The sequence below is a fragment of the Hyla sarda genome, chromosome 4, assembly GCF_029499605.1.
Source record: "Hyla sarda isolate aHylSar1 chromosome 4, aHylSar1.hap1, whole genome shotgun sequence".
NCBI classification, from domain to species: Eukaryota; Metazoa; Chordata; class Amphibia; order Anura; family Hylidae; genus Hyla; species Hyla sarda.
Genome location: NC_079192.1, coordinates 311,295,939 through 311,314,008, shown reverse-complemented (window position 1 = coordinate 311,314,008; position 18,070 = coordinate 311,295,939). Strand labels below are relative to the sequence as shown.

At 42.4% G+C, this 18,070-nt stretch overlaps 2 protein-coding genes across 2 annotated transcripts; one reads left to right on the top strand and one right to left on the bottom strand.

The window, feature by feature from the left end:
- Nucleotides 1-3,246: 3,246 nt before the first annotated feature.
- Nucleotides 3,247-6,308, bottom strand: LOC130369506 (uncharacterized). The gene is made up of 2 exons (XM_056574850.1): nt 4,891-6,308; nt 3,247-4,775 (listed from the first exon to the last, which is right to left on the bottom strand). The coding sequence occupies exon 2, from the start codon at nt 4,723-4,725 to the stop codon at nt 3,247-3,249; it is 1,479 nt and encodes a 492-aa protein (XP_056430825.1). The 5' UTR covers nt 4,726-4,775; nt 4,891-6,308.
- Nucleotides 6,309-6,616: 308 nt separating this feature from the next.
- LOC130369507 (uncharacterized) lies at nt 6,617-10,436 on the top strand. Its single transcript, XM_056574851.1, has 2 exons — nt 6,617-8,034; nt 8,150-10,436. Exon 2 carries the CDS (start codon nt 8,200-8,202, stop codon nt 9,676-9,678), a length of 1,479 nt encoding a protein of 492 aa, XP_056430826.1. The 5' UTR covers nt 6,617-8,034; nt 8,150-8,199; the 3' UTR covers nt 9,679-10,436.
- The last annotated feature ends 7,634 nt before the right edge of the window (nt 10,437-18,070 follow it).

Sequence of the window (18,070 nt, the reverse complement as noted above, 5' to 3'; positions counted from 1 at the left end):
TATTCAGTGTAAGCTGTGCGATTATTATCTATATGCAAATAGTGCTGTCAGGGGATACTAGCTGCCTGGTCAGTGTGGGCTGTGAGCACTGTGTATATAAGGATTGCACTGTCAGGAGATACTGACAGTCTCTTAGACACTTCAGGCTATGTGAATCCTGTGAGGATCGCACTGTTAGGGGATAAGCAGGCATGAGAGGGAGACAAGATGTTTATAGAGAACTATACAGGGATATTAGTCTGTTAATCAGTGCAGAGAAGAAGTAAGCACTGCCTGTATAGTGATCACATTGTAAGGGGGAGACTCACATTGTCATAGGTAAAGATGAAGGTGATATGTAAAAGAGGACATGCTGGTGTGGTATTATGATGTGTAACAGCATGGTATAGTATAACCAGGTATTAACTGATAACAAGATTACTATTTTAGTCATGATCGGACCATGTTAGGTATGTGGTATTGATAGGAACTTGTGTAGTGATAACATATGGAGTGATATGCTGTGTCTTAAGGGCCATAATAGGTATATAACCCTATATCAACCATTGGTGTATAATGGATCAGAACACCCTATGTAAACAGTACACTCTTTGTAACCTAGTAAAAATATAAATATGTGCATAGCATTAAGAAATATAAATATGTGCATGGCGTTAAGAAATATGAATATGTGCATGGCGTACAAAATATATGTATATAAATGGGTCTAGGTACTATAAAAACATGTAGTAATGAAAACACATGTACAAATACATATGCACACATGCACATATATACACATATGCATATATACACATATACACATACACATACACCCATCTACACACATGCGTGAACATATACAAAACCATATAGGGAATAATGGTTTCAACTGCATATGCATGGGGAAGTTGTAAAACAGAAGAATAAAGTAAGAGCAGGAGTGAATTATCTGATGACAAGGTGATGGCCTTATTTATAGGGAGCATTCTATCATCTCATTAAGACCTGTGGGCACCAATGTTTGGAGTTTGTATATCCAGTAATTTTCTCGTTTACGTAAGGTATTAAACCTATGTGGAATGTCCCTGGATATACTTTCTATTGGGGTAATTGAAATAACATTGAAGTTTTGACCATGCTGTTCAGTTATATGCCGGGAGACACTATGGAGGAGAAAACCATTGGTGGCGTTGTTCCTATGTTTTGTGATTCTTTCCCGTAGACACCTAATGGTTCTCCCCACATATTGTAGACCACATTGGCAATCCAGAAGATACACCACGTATTGGGAGGAGCAGTTCAGCAAGGTTTTAATCTGGAATGTTTCTCCCGTGATTTTAGAGGTGAAAGTTTTGGCACGGTGGTGGAGATTTGCACAACATTTGCAGCGATTATGCCCGCATCTATAAGCGCCTGTGGTGGTGAGGAAATTCACAGGTTGGTGATTGTGAGTTTTTAATCTGCTGGGAGCTATAATATTACGGAGTGTTTTACCTCTCCTGAATGTAACACCTGGTTTTTGGGGGAGAGTGTCTCGTAGAAAGGGGTCATTCATTACAATTGGCCAGTGTTTGTGTAAAATGTCTTTAATGTGTTTGTGCTCTCTAGAAAAAGTGGTTATGAAATTTATAGACCAATCTTTCTCATTGCTCGGGGTGAATTTTCCTTTGGACAAGCATTCTTGTTGTGATAGAGTGCTAGCCCTCTTAAAAGAAGAATCCACAATGGCCTTTGGGTATTTTTTAGCCCTAAACCTTTTTCTTAGAATGTCACTCTGTTCTTCAAAATCATTGAGGTTAGAACAATTTCGTCTAATACGTTTAAATTGCCCATAAGGCACATTTATGAGCCATTTTTTAAAATGTGAACTAGTAAAATCAAGATAGCTGTTACTATCTACTTTTTTAAAAAAGGTTTTAGTATTCAAAGCTCCTAGGCCATTGTGGAAAACAACAACATCTAAAAACTCAGCATTATCATTAAAAACATTATGTGTGAAATGAAGGCCCCAGTTGTTACAGTTAAGATATGTTAAAAATTCATCTAATAAAACAGTGGAACCATTCCAAATAAAAAATATATCATCAATAAAACGTTTAAAATAAACACAGTGTCGAAATAGATGGTTTGGATAAACAAAAGTCTCCTCAAATAAGCCCACAAAAAGATTAGCGGAGCTGGGTGCCACGCGTGACCCCATTGCGGTGCCGGTATGCTGAGCATAAATACATTTCTGGAATTCAAAGTAATTGTGTGTTAAAACGTAGCGAAGACCTTTTTGAATAAAATCGCGCTGAGCCTGTGGGAGTTCTGGGTCATTGTTTAGAAAATGAGCCACAGCATTAATCCCCAGGTCGTGGTCTATCACCGTGTACAAGGAAGTGATATCCATTGTAACCAAGAGGTATTCTGTCTTCCATTCTACTGCTAAAATGGAGGAAATAAAATCTGTAGTATCTTTGAGGTAGGAGGTCAATTTTAAAACGTATTTATGCAACAGCAGGTCTAAATAATGTGACAAATTGGAAGACACAGAGCCTATCCCAGATACAATAGGGCGCCCTGGTGGATTTTCGGTATTTTTATGAACCTTTGGTAAGTAATAAAAAATAGGTAAAGATGGTTCATGTATAAGAATAAAATCTTTTTCAGATTTATTCAGGACGCCCGTCTGAAAACCTTCATTAACCAATGTTTTCAATTCATCAGTGTATTTCTTAGTCGGGTCTGTAGGCAACGTTTTATAAAATTTGGGATCGGTAAGGAGTCTGTTAGCTTCCTTGATATAATCTTCTGTGTTTAAAATGACCACCCCTCCCCCCTTGTCTGCTGGTCGAATCACAATATTACGGTTCTCCGCTAGTTTCTTTAAGGTTTGGTGTTCAATGCGAGATAAATTATTAGCATATTTATTGTCTCTTTTAGTAAGTTTTTCTAGATCGTGTGCGACCATGCTAAGAAAAGTATCAAGGTAACTGCCTCTCGATTGGAGGGGATAGAAGTTCGATTTTGGTTTAAGGTCAGTGTGTATAGGTGCTGGTACCATAGATTCTATATCAGTGGTGTGGCTGTGCTCCCCTTGTGGTTCACCTTTGATATTGAAAAACCTTTTAATAGTAAGCTTTTTCACAAAATTATTAAGGTCAATAAATAGGTCAAAGCTGTTGGACCTTCCCGTCGGACAGAATGATAGCCCTCTTTTGAGGATATTATTTTCAATATCATTGATAATATAAGTAGAGAGATTGAATATTTTAACAGTGTCTATATTTGGACAACCTTGTGTGTCTTGTTCTTCCTTTTTCTCTTGTCTTCCCTCGTTTCTTTTTCGACCTCCCCTGCATCCCCGTCTCCGCGGTCTTTTCTTTTTACCCCTAAAGGGGGAGCTATGTCCACTAGTTCCATAGGGGTTGTGGGTTTCATAGGTGGGGGTGATATCTGAATTCTGCGGGGGAGGTCTAAAAAAACAGTAGTGTTGTGTTGGTTGTGGGGTAAGGATAAATCCATATTGGGGATGGTGGTATTTGAGAGTTTGGGATGGTTAGTGGGGGGGTTCTCCATTGGGGTGAAATATATGCGTCCTGGATCATTACTGCAAGGGGGGGTAGTGATATGAACGGTTAGTAGTGAGTCATCAAGGAGAGAATCTTGGTCAGATGAAGAGAAACGGCCTGAAGGAAGGCGTTTAGAAGGTTCGTGTTTGGGTGGATTGAGGCTACATGAGTTAATAAATTCAATGAGTTCCTGAGGAGGTGGATTAGATGGAGCCGTATTGATGGTGGGATGATGGACGGTAGTAGTATGAGTGCTGGTCTGTGGTATAATATTGGATGGATGGGAGTGACAATCAGAGGTAGAAAGCTGTTTATGGAAAGAGTTGGAGTGTGACTGGTGGGTAGGTTCAGATGGATTAAGGCGTCTGGGTTTGTGGGAGTAGGGTTGCCGAGGAGTAGTATTCTGGGTTGTGGTTTTATGAATGAGATTAGATGGTGGCTGGGGGGTAGTTTTGTAAGTTGGTCTGAAGGTTTTAGTATTGTTTAAGGAACGTGGTGGATATTTATTTTTATTTGTCTTATTATTAATATTTTTGTTTTTACTATAAGTGAGGTTCCCATCATGTGGTTTGTCTGTTTTGAGCCAGTATTTGATGTTATTATTCTGATAGTCATTCCTATCTCTGTTCAGCTTGGTCAGCTTTTTTTGTAATATTTCTTTTTCCAACTTGAGTGATTTTGTGTTATGAGATAACTGCCACTCTGTGTATTCCGGTAAATGTTGGAACTTCGAGAGTGCAAATATGCAGTTATCGATTTTATCCGAGAGGTGGTCTACAACTGAGTCCCTTTTTTCTGATAATAATTGAAGGAGTGTGGAGGAACAGAAGTTTAAAGCATATTCCCATTTACTGTAAAACTCAGTGTCCTCTTTGAATGATGCAATTGGTCTCAGTCTTAAACCCCTGGGAACAAGTTTTTCATTCAGATATACTTTAAGAAAAGCACTGTCCAGTTGATGGTGAGTTTCTTCCGCTGAGAGTTTTTCAAGTTCAAAGAAGAGGCTTTTCATTTGTTCAAAATCATTAACCTTAACAGTACCTGCAGGATCAGAGGAGGACATCACTGTTCCAATGAATGGTGTGGAAGTCACAAGGGTGTCGAACATCATGGATCTCCTGTTTAATCTTGTATTCTTGAGGTCCATGGTAGCGAATGAAGGGAGGGTAGTCACGGTCGCCTCGGCCATGAGTAGAAACTCTTCTGGCACGTTACAGCTAACGGCCTGTGTTGAAGAATCTGTAGAGAAAAGAAAAGAAAGGACCGACGGACGGCGCCTCGTGTATTTACCCTCAATAGATCGGGTGGTGGGTGGGGGGGGGGAACCCCACGGGGCTTATAGATGGCCGCTCACCTTGAGATCTATGCAAAAAAGCATATCACCCACGATATAATCTGGGTACTGTAGTACGAGTCGCTGCTATGCCGATGGGTTGCAGGAGGAAACAAGTCGTCCTGGGAGTCAATATTAGAAGTAGAGCAGGAAAAAACCCTCAGGTATGGCGCTGCAGACTCTTGTAGACAGATGAGGCGGATGCCAAAGGTAATAGGAAAGTCCTCAGCAGGACATTTTATTAAAAAAACAATAAAATGGACAAGATTACGCGTTTCGGGAGGATCCCTCCCTTCCTCAGATCAGGATAAGGACAGTACAACAATAGCAGGTTTATATAGCCCAAAAATGGGCGCCAAAAACACATGGGAGGAGTAACAATCCAAACTTGAAAATCAAAGTACAGGAACAGAAACAGCACTTACATATAATATACAGTATGAATATACATTAGGAAGCAAAACAATTACAAATTGTGGTAATATAAGGTCAGGTTATGTGTTTGACCAAGACTAGCAACTGCTGGAGAATCGCAGTGGGCCGGAAGCTGTCAGCCGCATCATGTGAACAGTGTAAACAAGGCACTTCCTGTGTGAGAAGCACGTCAATAGCAGTGAGCTCTGAAGCAGGGCTGGTTGCCCTGGACGCGTTGCTATGCTAGGAGGTCACATGGTCAGCTCTCTACCAATCAGCTCTGAATGTGGTTTCTCCTTACTTGTGAAGGCTGTGAGGATCGTACTGGCAGAGGACACTGACAGGCTCCTATTCAGTGTAAGCTGTGCGATTATTATCTATATGCAAATAGTGCTGTCAGGGGATACTAGCTGCCTGGTCAGTGTGGGCTGTGAGCACTGTGTATATAAGGATTGCACTGTCAGGAGATACTGACAGTCTCTTAGACACTTCAGGCTATGTGAATCCTGTGAGGATCGCACTGTTAGGGGATAAGCAGGCATGAGAGGGAGACAAGATGTTTATAGAGAACTATACAGGGATATTAGTCTGTTAATCAGTGCAGAGAAGAAGTAAGCACTGCCTGTATAGTGATCACATTGTAAGGGGGAGACTCACATTGTCATAGGTAAAGATGAAGGTGATATGTAAAAGAGGACATGCTGGTGTGGTATTATGATGTGTAACAGCATGGTATAGTATAACCAGGTATTAACTGATAACAAGATTACTATTTTAGTCATGATCGGACCATGTTAGGTATGTGGTATTGATAGGAACTTGTGTAGTGATAACATATGGAGTGATATGCTGTGTCTTAAGGGCCATAATAGGTATATAACCCTATATCAACCATTGGTGTATAATGGATCAGAACACCCTATGTAAACAGTACACTCTTTGTAACCTAGTAAAAATATAAATATGTGCATAGCATTAAGAAATATAAATATGTGCATGGCGTTAAGAAATATGAATATGTGCATGGCGTACAAAATATATGTATATAAATGGGTCTAGGTACTATAAAAACATGTAGTAATGAAAACACATGTACAAATACATATGCACACATGCACATATATACACATATGCATATATACACATATACACATACACATACACCCATCTACACACATGCGTATGTATGTGTATGTGTATGTGTATGTGTATATGTGTATATATGCATATGTGTATATATGTGCATGTGTGCATATGTATTTGTACATGTGTTTTCATTACTACATGTTTTTATAGTACCTAGACCCATTTATATACATATATTTTGTACGCCATGCACATATTCATATTTCTTAACGCCATGCACATATTTATATTTCTTAATGCTATGCACATATTTATATTTTTACTAGGTTACAAAGAGTGTACTGTTTACATAGGGTGTTCTGATCCATTATACACCAATGGTTGATATAGGGTTATATACCTATTATGGCCCTTAAGACACAGCATATCACTCCATATGTTATCACTACACAAGTTCCTATCAATACCACATACCTAACATGGTCCGATCATGACTAAAATAGTAATCTTGTTATCAGTTAATACCTGGTTATACTATACCATGCTGTTACACATCATAATACCACACCAGCATGTCCTCTTTTACATATCACCTTCATCTTTACCTATGACAATGTGAGTCTCCCCCTTACAATGTGATCACTATACAGGCAGTGCTTACTTCTTCTCTGCACTGATTAACAGACTAATATCCCTGTATAGTTCTCTATAAACATCTTGTCTCCCTCTCATGCCTGCTTATCCCCTAACAGTGCGATCCTCACAGGATTCACATAGCCTGAAGTGTCTAAGAGACTGTCAGTATCTCCTGACAGTGCAATCCTTATATACACAGTGCTCACAGCCCACACTGACCAGGCAGCTAGTATCCCCTGACAGCACTATTTGCATATAGATAATAATCGCACAGCTTACACTGAATAGGAGCCTGTCAGTGTCCTCTGCCAGTACGATCCTCACAGCCTTCACAAGTAAGGAGAAACCACATTCAGAGCTGATTGGTAGAGAGCTGACCATGTGACCTCCTAGCATAGCAACGCGTCCAGGGCAACCAGCCCTGCTTCAGAGCTCACTGCTATTGACGTGCTTCTCACACAGGAAGTGCCTTGTTTACACTGTTCACATGATGCGGCTGACAGCTTCCGGCCCACTGCGATTCTCCAGCAGTTGCTAGTCTTGGTCAAACACATAACCTGACCTTATATTACCACAATTTGTAATTGTTTTGCTTCCTAATGTATATTCATACTGTATATTATATGTAAGTGCTGTTTCTGTTCCTGTACTTTGATTTTCAAGTTTGGATTGTTACTCCTCCCATGTGTTTTTGGCGCCCATTTTTGGGCTATATAAACCTGCTATTGTTGTACTGTCCTTATCCTGATCTGAGGAAGGGAGGGATCCTCCCGAAACGCGTAATCTTGTCCATTTTATTGTTTTTTTAATAAAATGTCCTGCTGAGGACTTTCCTATTACCTTTGGCATCCGCCTCATCTGTCTACAAGAGTCTGCAGCGCCATACCTGAGGGTTTTTTCCTGCTCTACTTCTAATATTGACTCCCAGGACGACTTGTTTCCTCCTGCAACCCATCGGCATAGCAGCGACTCGTACTACAGTACCCAGATTATATCGTGGGTGATATGCTTTTTTGCATAGATCTCAAGGTGAGCGGCCATCTATAAGCCCCGTGGGGTTCCCCCCCCCCACCCACCACCCGATCTATTGAGGGTAAATACACGAGGCGCCGTCCGTCGGTCCTTTCTTTTCTTTTCTCTACAGATTCTTCAACACAGGCCGTTAGCTGTAACGTGCCAGAAGAGTTTCTACTCATGGCCGAGGCGACCGTGACTACCCTCCCTTCATTCGCTACCATGGACCTCAAGAATACAAGATTAAACAGGAGATCCATGATGTTCGACACCCTTGTGACTTCCACACCATTCATTGGAACAGTGATGTCCTCCTCTGATCCTGCAGGTACTGTTAAGGTTAATGATTTTGAACAAATGAAAAGCCTCTTCTTTGAACTTGAAAAACTCTCAGCGGAAGAAACTCACCATCAACTGGACAGTGCTTTTCTTAAAGTATATCTGAATGAAAAACTTGTTCCCAGGGGTTTAAGACTGAGACCAATTGCATCATTCAAAGAGGACACTGAGTTTTACAGTAAATGGGAATATGCTTTAAACTTCTGTTCCTCCACACTCCTTCAATTATTATCAGAAAAAAGGGACTCAGTTGTAGACCACCTCTCGGATAAAATCGATAACTGCATATTTGCACTCTCGAAGTTCCAACATTTACCGGAATACACAGAGTGGCAGTTATCTCATAACACAAAATCACTCAAGTTGGAAAAAGAAATATTACAAAAAAAGCTGACCAAGCTGAACAGAGATAGGAATGACTATCAGAATAATAACATCAAATACTGGCTCAAAACAGACAAACCACATGATGGGAACCTCACTTATAGTAAAAACAAAAATATTAATAATAAGACAAATAAAAATAAATATCCACCACGTTCCTTAAACAATACTAAAACCTTCAGACCAACTTACAAAACTACCCCCCAGCCACCATCTAATCTCATTCATAAAACCACAACCCAGAATACTACTCCTCGGCAACCCTACTCCCACAAACCCAGACGCCTTAATCCATCTGAACCTACCCACCAGTCACACTCCAACTCTTTCCATAAACAGCTTTCTACCTCTGATTGTCACTCCCATCCATCCAATATTATACCACAGACCAGCACTCATACTACTACCGTCCATCATCCCACCATCAATACGGCTCCATCTAATCCACCTCCTCAGGAACTCATTGAATTTATTAACTCATGTAGCCTCAATCCACCCAAACACGAACCTTCTAAACGCCTTCCTTCAGGCCGTTTCTCTTCATCTGACCAAGATTCTCTCCTTGATGACTCACTACTAACCGTTCATATCACTACCCCCCCTTGCAGTAATGATCCAGGACGCATATATTTCACCCCAATGGAGAACCCCCCCACTAACCATCCCAAACTCTCAAATACCACCATCCCCAATATGGATTTATCCTTACCCCACAACCAACACAACACTACTGTTTTTTTAGACCTCCCCCGCAGAATTCAGATATCACCCCCACCTATGAAACCCACAACCCCTATGGAACTAGTGGACATAGCTCCCCCTTTAGGGGTAAAAAGAAAAGACCGCGGAGACGGGGATGCAGGGGAGGTCGAAAAAGAAACGAGGGAAGACAAGAGAAAAAGGAAGAACAAGACACACAAGGTTGTCCAAATATAGACACTGTTAAAATATTCAATCTCTCTACTTATATTATCAATGATATTGAAAATAATATCCTCAAAAGAGGGCTATCATTCTGTCCGACGGGAAGGTCCAACAGCTTTGACCTATTTATTGACCTTAATAATTTTGTGAAAAAGCTTACTATTAAAAGGTTTTTCAATATCAAAGGTGAACCACAAGGGGAGCACAGCCACACCACTGATATAGAATCTATGGTACCAGCACCTATACACACTGACCTTAAACCAAAATCGAACTTCTATCCCCTCCAATCGAGAGGCAGTTACCTTGATACTTTTCTTAGCATGGTCGCACACGATCTAGAAAAACTTACTAAAAGAGACAATAAATATGCTAATAATTTATCTCGCATTGAACACCAAACCTTAAAGAAACTAGCGGAGAACCGTAATATTGTGATTCGACCAGCAGACAAGGGGGGAGGGGTGGTCATTTTAAACACAGAAGATTATATCAAGGAAGCTAACAGACTCCTTACCGATCCCAAATTTTATAAAACGTTGCCTACAGACCCGACTAAGAAATACACTGATGAATTGAAAACATTGGTTAATGAAGGTTTTCAGACGGGCGTCCTGAATAAATCTGAAAAAGATTTTATTCTTATACATGAACCATCTTTACCTATTTTTTATTACTTACCAAAGGTTCATAAAAATACCGAAAATCCACCAGGGCGCCCTATTGTATCTGGGATAGGCTCTGTGTCTTCCAATTTGTCACATTATTTAGACCTGCTATTGCATAAATACGTTTTAAAATTGACCTCCTACCTCAAAGATACTACAGATTTTATTTCCTCCATTTTAGCAGTAGAATGGAAGACAGAATACCTCTTGGTTACAATGGATATCACTTCCTTGTACACGGTGATAGACCACGACCTGGGGATTAATGCTGTGGCTCATTTTCTAAACAATGACCCAGAACTCCCACAGGCTCAGCGCGATTTTATTCAAAAAGGTCTTCGCTACGTTTTAACACACAATTACTTTGAATTCCAGAAATGTATTTATGCTCAGCATACCGGCACCGCAATGGGGTCACGCGTGGCACCCAGCTTCGCTAATCTTTTTGTGGGCTTATTTGAGGAGACTTTTGTTTATCCAAACCATCTATTTCGACACTGTGTTTATTTTAAACGTTTTATTGATGATATATTTTTTATTTGGAATGGTTCCACTGTTTTATTAGATGAATTTTTAACATATCTTAACTGTAACAACTGGGGCCTTCATTTCACACATAATGTTTTTAATGATAATGCTGAGTTTTTAGATGTTGTTGTTTTCCACAATGGCCTAGGAGCTTTGAATACTAAAACCTTTTTTAAAAAAGTAGATAGTAACAGCTATCTTGATTTTACTAGTTCACATTTTAAAAAATGGCTCATAAATGTGCCTTATGGGCAATTTAAACGTATTAGACGAAATTGTTCTAACCTCAATGATTTTGAAGAACAGAGTGACATTCTAAGAAAAAGGTTTAGGGCTAAAAAATACCCAAAGGCCATTGTGGATTCTTCTTTTAAGAGGGCTAGCACTCTATCACAACAAGAATGCTTGTCCAAAGGAAAATTCACCCCGAGCAATGAGAAAGATTGGTCTATAAATTTCATAACCACTTTTTCTAGAGAGCACAAACACATTAAAGACATTTTACACAAACACTGGCCAATTGTAATGAATGACCCCTTTCTACGAGACACTCTCCCCCAAAAACCAGGTGTTACATTCAGGAGAGGTAAAACACTCCGTAATATTATAGCTCCCAGCAGATTAAAAACTCACAATCACCAACCTGTGAATTTCCTCACCACCACAGGCGCTTATAGATGCGGGCATAATCGCTGCAAATGTTGTGCAAATCTCCACCACCGTGCCAAAACTTTCACCTCTAAAATCACGGGAGAAACATTCCAGATTAAAACCTTGCTGAACTGCTCCTCCCAATACGTGGTGTATCTTCTGGATTGCCAATGTGGTCTACAATATGTGGGGAGAACCATTAGGTGTCTACGGGAAAGAATCACAAAACATAGGAACAACGCCACCAATGGTTTTCTCCTCCATAGTGTCTCCCGGCATATAACTGAACAGCATGGTCAAAACTTCAATGTTATTTCAATTACCCCAATAGAAAGTATATCCAGGGACATTCCACATAGGTTTAATACCTTACGTAAACGAGAAAATTACTGGATATACAAACTCCAAACATTGGTGCCCACAGGTCTTAATGAGATGATAGAATGCTCCCTATAAATAAGGCCATCACCTTGTCATCAGATAATTCACTCCTGCTCTTACTTTATTCTTCTGTTTTACAACTTCCCCATGCATATGCAGTTGAAACCATTATTCCCTATATGGTTTTGTATATGTTCACGCATGTGTGTAGATGGGTGTATGTGTATGTGTATATGTGTATATATGCATATGTGTATATATGTGCATGTGTGCATATGTATTTGTACATGTGTTTTCATTACTACATGTTTTTATAGTACCTAGACCCATTTATATACATATATTTTGTACGCCATGCACATATTCATATTTCTTAACGCCATGCACATATTTATATTTCTTAATGCTATGCACATATTTATATTTTTACTAGGTTACAAAGAGTGTACTGTTTACATAGGGTGTTCTGATCCATTATACACCAATGGTTGATATAGGGTTATATACCTATTATGGCCCTTAAGACACAGCATATCACTCCATATGTTATCACTACACAAGTTCCTATCAATACCACATACCTAACATGGTCCGATCATGACTAAAATAGTAATCTTGTTATCAGTTAATACCTGGTTATACTATACCATGCTGTTACACATCATAATACCACACCAGCATGTCCTCTTTTACATATCACCTTCATCTTTACCTATGACAATGTGAGTCTCCCCCTTACAATGTGATCACTATACAGGCAGTGCTTACTTCTTCTCTGCACTGATTAACAGACTAATATCCCTGTATAGTTCTCTATAAACATCTTGTCTCCCTCTCATGCCTGCTTATCCCCTAACAGTGCGATCCTCACAGGATTCACATAGCCTGAAGTGTCTAAGAGACTGTCAGTATCTCCTGACAGTGCAATCCTTATATACACAGTGCTCACAGCCCACACTGACCAGGCAGCTAGTATCCCCTGACAGCACTATTTGCATATAGATAATAATCGCACAGCTTACACTGAATAGGAGCCTGTCAGTGTCCTCTGCCAGTACGATCCTCACAGCCTTCACAAGTAAGGAGAAACCACATTCAGAGCTGATTGGTAGAGAGCTGACCATGTGACCTCCTAGCATAGCAACGCGTCCAGGGCAACCAGCCCTGCTTCAGAGCTCACTGCTATTGACGTGCTTCTCACACAGGAAGTGCCTTGTTTACACTGTTCACATGATGCGGCTGACAGCTTCCGGCCCACTGCGATTCTCCAGCAGTTGCTAGTCTTGGTCAAACACATAACCTGACCTTATATTACCACAATTTGTAATTGTTTTGCTTCCTAATGTATATTCATACTGTATATTATATGTAAGTGCTGTTTCTGTTCCTGTACTTTGATTTTCAAGTTTGGATTGTTACTCCTCCCATGTGTTTTTGGCGCCCATTTTTGGGCTATATAAACCTGCTATTGTTGTACTGTCCTTATCCTGATCTGAGGAAGGGAGGGATCCTCCCGAAACGCGTAATCTTGTCCATTTTATTGTTTTTTTAATAAAATGTCCTGCTGAGGACTTTCCTATTACCTTTGGCATCCGCCTCATCTGTCTACAAGAGTCTGCAGCGCCATACCTGAGGGTTTTTTCCTGCTCTACTTCTAATATTGACTCCCAGGACGACTTGTTTCCTCCTGCAACCCATCGGCATAGCAGCGACTCGTACTACAGTACCCAGATTATATCGTGGGTGATATGCTTTTTTGCATAGATCTCAAGGTGAGCGGCCATCTATAAGCCCCGTGGGGTTCCCCCCCCCCACCCACCACCCGATCTATTGAGGGTAAATACACGAGGCGCCGTCCGTCGGTCCTTTCTTTTCTTTTCTCTACAGAAAATCCCATGTGAGCTAGGACCGAGAAGGCGAACGACCAACGAAGTCGGTCAAACGCCTTCTCCGCGTCCAAGGCGAGGAGCACCGACAGGATAGAGGCATGTTCTAGGTGATGTAGTATATGTAAGAGTCTCCTGGTATTGTCCGAGCCCTGTCGCCCAGCAACAAACCCCGACTGGTCAATATGAACCAATGAGGGCAAAACCAGGGAAAGGCGGCAAGCCAGTAGCTTTGCATAGATTTTTATGTCCTGGTTCAATAGAGATATAGGTCTAAAATTTTGAGGCCTGTCTTGTGTCTTTCCCGGCTTTGGCAGGGTGGTAATAACCGCTTGCAGATTCTCCAGTGGGAACCTGCCAGTGCGGGTTGCTGTGCGGCAGAATCCAAGAAGGTGCGGGGACAAAATATCACTAAATGCCTTGTAATATGATGCATCAAACCCATCTGGGCCAGGTGCCTTGCCTCTAGGGAGGGATTTGATAATTTGTACTATCTCCGAAAGTGTGATATCCTGATTGAGAGATTCTAGTTGTATTGGGGATAAAGTAGGAAGGCTAAGGTTAGAGAGATAGGATTGTATAGAAGTGGACAGGTCAGGGGGGGTAGGAATGGATTCCTGTAGATTATACAAGTGTGTGTAAAAACAACTAAACCCATTGGCAATGTCTGTAGGTGTATAAAGTTTAGTATTAGTGACAGGATGTAACAAGTACGGTATCCGGGATTTAGCTTGACGTTGCTTTAAACGGTTCGCTAGGAGCTTGCCGGCTTTATTATCTTGAGAATAATATTTGGCCTGTAATTTTCTATATGATTTTTCATAAGATGTTAGTAAGAGGCAGCGAAGGCTACGGCGTAAGGCAGCAACCTCCTCCGCGTGCAACTGGGAGGGATCCGTCTGATTGACAGATTCCGCTTGTTTCAATTGGGCTAGTAAATCATTCATAGTCTGTATTCTCTGTTTTTTCAAGATCGAACAGTACTTAATGCAAGCCTTATGACCGCTTTGTGGCAATTCCACAGCAAAATAGGATCCGAAACTGAACCCTCATTTTGAGTGAAGTATTCCTTGATGTCACTTTTGAGGCATTCACCAAACTGCGGATGAGACCATAAGTAGGGGTTATTGCGCCAAGCATAAGCCGGGGGGGAAACTGCACTATCTCTAAGTTTTAGAACAATAGCTGCATGGTCCGACCATTTTATAGGTTCAATTTCTGATTGCTGAGCAAGATCTAAAAGGGATCTGCCCACCAGAAATAAATCTATTCGGGAATACGTGTTGTGAACCCCCGAGTGGAAAGTATATTCCCTTTCGGACGGATGATGTATGCGCCATATATCATAAAGGTCCATAGCAGAAAGCAAAGAAGATAAAGAAGCAGAAGAGAAGCGGGAAGGAGAGGTAGAGTCCAGGTGAGGATCGGAGACAATGTTAAAGTCCCCATTAATGACTAGAGATCCCCAGACTGAACCCCCAACAATTATTAACAGGCGTTTCAGGAAATTCAGTTGACCCGAGTTAGGGGCATAAAGGGAGACAATGGTGTAGCGAGCGGCATTGATGGTGCACTTAAGGATCACATACCTCCCCCGCCGGTCCGACACAACTTCTTGCAAGGAGAATGCCACGGTGTTCCTGACTGCAATCAGGACTCCCCGGGATTTGGAACTAAAATGAGAGTGGAAAAGATGAGGGTACAGTGGGTGGTGTATACGGAAAGCATCTCTATCTAAGAGATGGGTCTCTTGAATACTTAGAACATCACAATTTAAATTCTGAGCTTCTTTCCATAAATATGCCCTTCTATGCGGTGCATTTAAACCATTCACATTTAAGCTTGCAAACGTTATAGCCATATCACAAATCTATTAAAGCAATGATGCATCAGTAGCAAATATGTAGTTATAGGGTGGTAGCACGCATCTCCCAGCCAGCATGCGGATACCATGGTGTCACTGAGCACAACACACGGACCATATATAATAGTTATACCACGGAAAAGACAACAAAATAGGAAACCACATAAAACAAACATTAACATAACAAAACACGTAGAGGATGGATTGCCTTGGCAAAGACCATCCAACTTCCAGTGGGGGTTAGAGTCCACACTGTAACCGGGCATGCAGGTCACAACACAAAGGCCTGCACATCAGCAGTGAAATGAGACAGCGCCCAGCCCATCAGGCGGTGGCCCAGTCCTTTTCCACCATCCTTGGTCTCGGGGATTTTCTTGGTTGTGAGGGATAGATCGGTGAAATGTTCCACTGGTTTAGCAATTCTTCACCCTCCTTGAGGGTTCGCACCACATGCATTGCGTTGTCTCTGCGAATAAGGAGGCGCACCGGGAATCCCCAACGGTACATGATATTTCCCCTCCGTAGGGCCGAAGTGATTGGAAGAAGGGCTCTACGAGCCTGTAGGGTTACCGCTGAGAAATCAGCATACACCGCAATTTTTTGGTACGGAGCAGGGAGGCCATTATTGCGGCGAGCATATTCCATGAGTTGTTCCTTAATGTGGAAGAAATGAATGCGAGCTAAGACATCACGTGGAATTGAGTCCTCTAAATGCTTAGGTCTGGGGACCCTGTGCGCCCTGTCAATGATGAGCTCCTGAAGGGGGCAGTCTGGGAGAGTAGCTTGAATTAATGAATGTACAAAGTCCGGTATATCTGCTGGGGCAACAGTTTCTGGGATACCCCGTAGCTTCACATTGTTGCGTCTGCTCCTATCCTCTAGATCAGCCATTTTGAGTTTAAGCATAGAGACCTCCTCCTCAAGGTCATCCCTCAGATCAATAAGAGTGTTATGAGATACAGCGAAATCACCAAACTTTGCCTCCAGGTGATCTACTCTATCACCTAAATCTTGAATAGAAGCTTGCATAGGATGCACCATTTTGTGTATGTCTTGCAAAAAGGACGAACGTAGTAGAAGTAGCATGTCCCTCATTTTGGTGTCTGTCAGGGATTCATTAGACACTGGTAATGCAGCCAGTGGATCTGGTATTGCTGCGTCCCCAGATGAGAAAGTGCCCCAGTCACCCACCTCAGTATACGTTGGCAGGACATTCGGCTGTGCACTGTCACGATGCCGGCTGGCAGGTAGTGGACCCTCTGTGCCAGAGAGGGATTGGCGTGGACCGTGCTAGTGGACCGGTTCTAAGCCACTACTGGTTTTCACCAGAGCCCGCCGCAAAGCGGGATGGTCTTGCTGCGGCGGTAGTGACCAGGTCGTATCCACTAGCAACGGCTCACCTCTCTGGCTGCTGAAGATAGGCGCGGTACAAGGGAGTAGGCAGAAGCAAGGTCGGACGTAGCAGAAGGTCGGGGCAGGCAGCAAGGATCGTAGTCAGGGGCAACGGCAGAAGGTCTGGAAACACAGGCAAGGAACACACAAGGAACGCTTTCACTGGCACTAAGGCAACAAGATCCGGCAAGGGAGTGCAAGGGAAGTGAGGTAATATAGGGAAGTGCACAGGTGAAAACCCTAATTGGAACCACTGCGCCAATCAGCGGCGCAGTGGCCCTTTAAATCGCAGAGACCCGGCGCGCGCGCGCCCTAGGGAGCGGGGCCGCGCGCGCCGGGACAGAACAGACGGGGAGCGGGTCAGGTAGGGGAGCCGGGGTGCGCATCGCGAGCGGGCGCTACCCGCATCGCGAATCGCATCCCGGCTGGCAGCAGGATCGCAGCGCCCCGGGTCAGAGGACGTGACCGGAGCGCTGCAGGGAAGGGAGTGAAGCGAGCGCTCCGGGGAGGAGCGGGGACCCGGAGCGCTCGGCGTAACAGTACCCCCCCCCTTGGGTCTCCCCCTCTTCTTGGAGCCTGAGAACCTGAGGAGCAGACTTTTGTCAAGGATGTTGTCCTCAGGTTCCCAGGATCTCTCTTCAGGACCACAACCCTCCCAGTCTACTAAAAAAAAATTTTTTCCTCTGACCTTTTTGGCAGCCAAAATTTCTTTAACCGAGAAGACGTCCGAGGAGCCGGAAACAGGAGTGAGAGGAACAGATTTGGGAGAAAAACGGTTGAGGATGAGTGGTTTGAGAAGAGAGACGTGAAAGGCATTAGGGATACGAAGAGAAGGAGGAAGAAGAAGTTTATAAGAGACAGGATTAATTTGACACAAAATTTTGAAAGGACCAAGATAGCGTGGTCCCAACTTGTAGCTAGGGACACGGAAGCGGACATATTTAGCGGAGAGCCATACCTTGTCTCCAGGGGAAAAAACGGGAGGAGCTCTTCTTTTCTTATCCGCGAACCTCTTCATGCGTGAAGAAGCCTGT

Coding starts and splice junctions, on each gene's coding strand:
- LOC130369506 (XM_056574850.1), bottom strand. CDS start 4,725: ATGGCCGAGGCGACCGTGACTACCCTCCCTTCATTCGCTACCATGGAC.
- LOC130369507 (XM_056574851.1), top strand. CDS start 8,200: ATGGCCGAGGCGACCGTGACTACCCTCCCTTCATTCGCTACCATGGAC.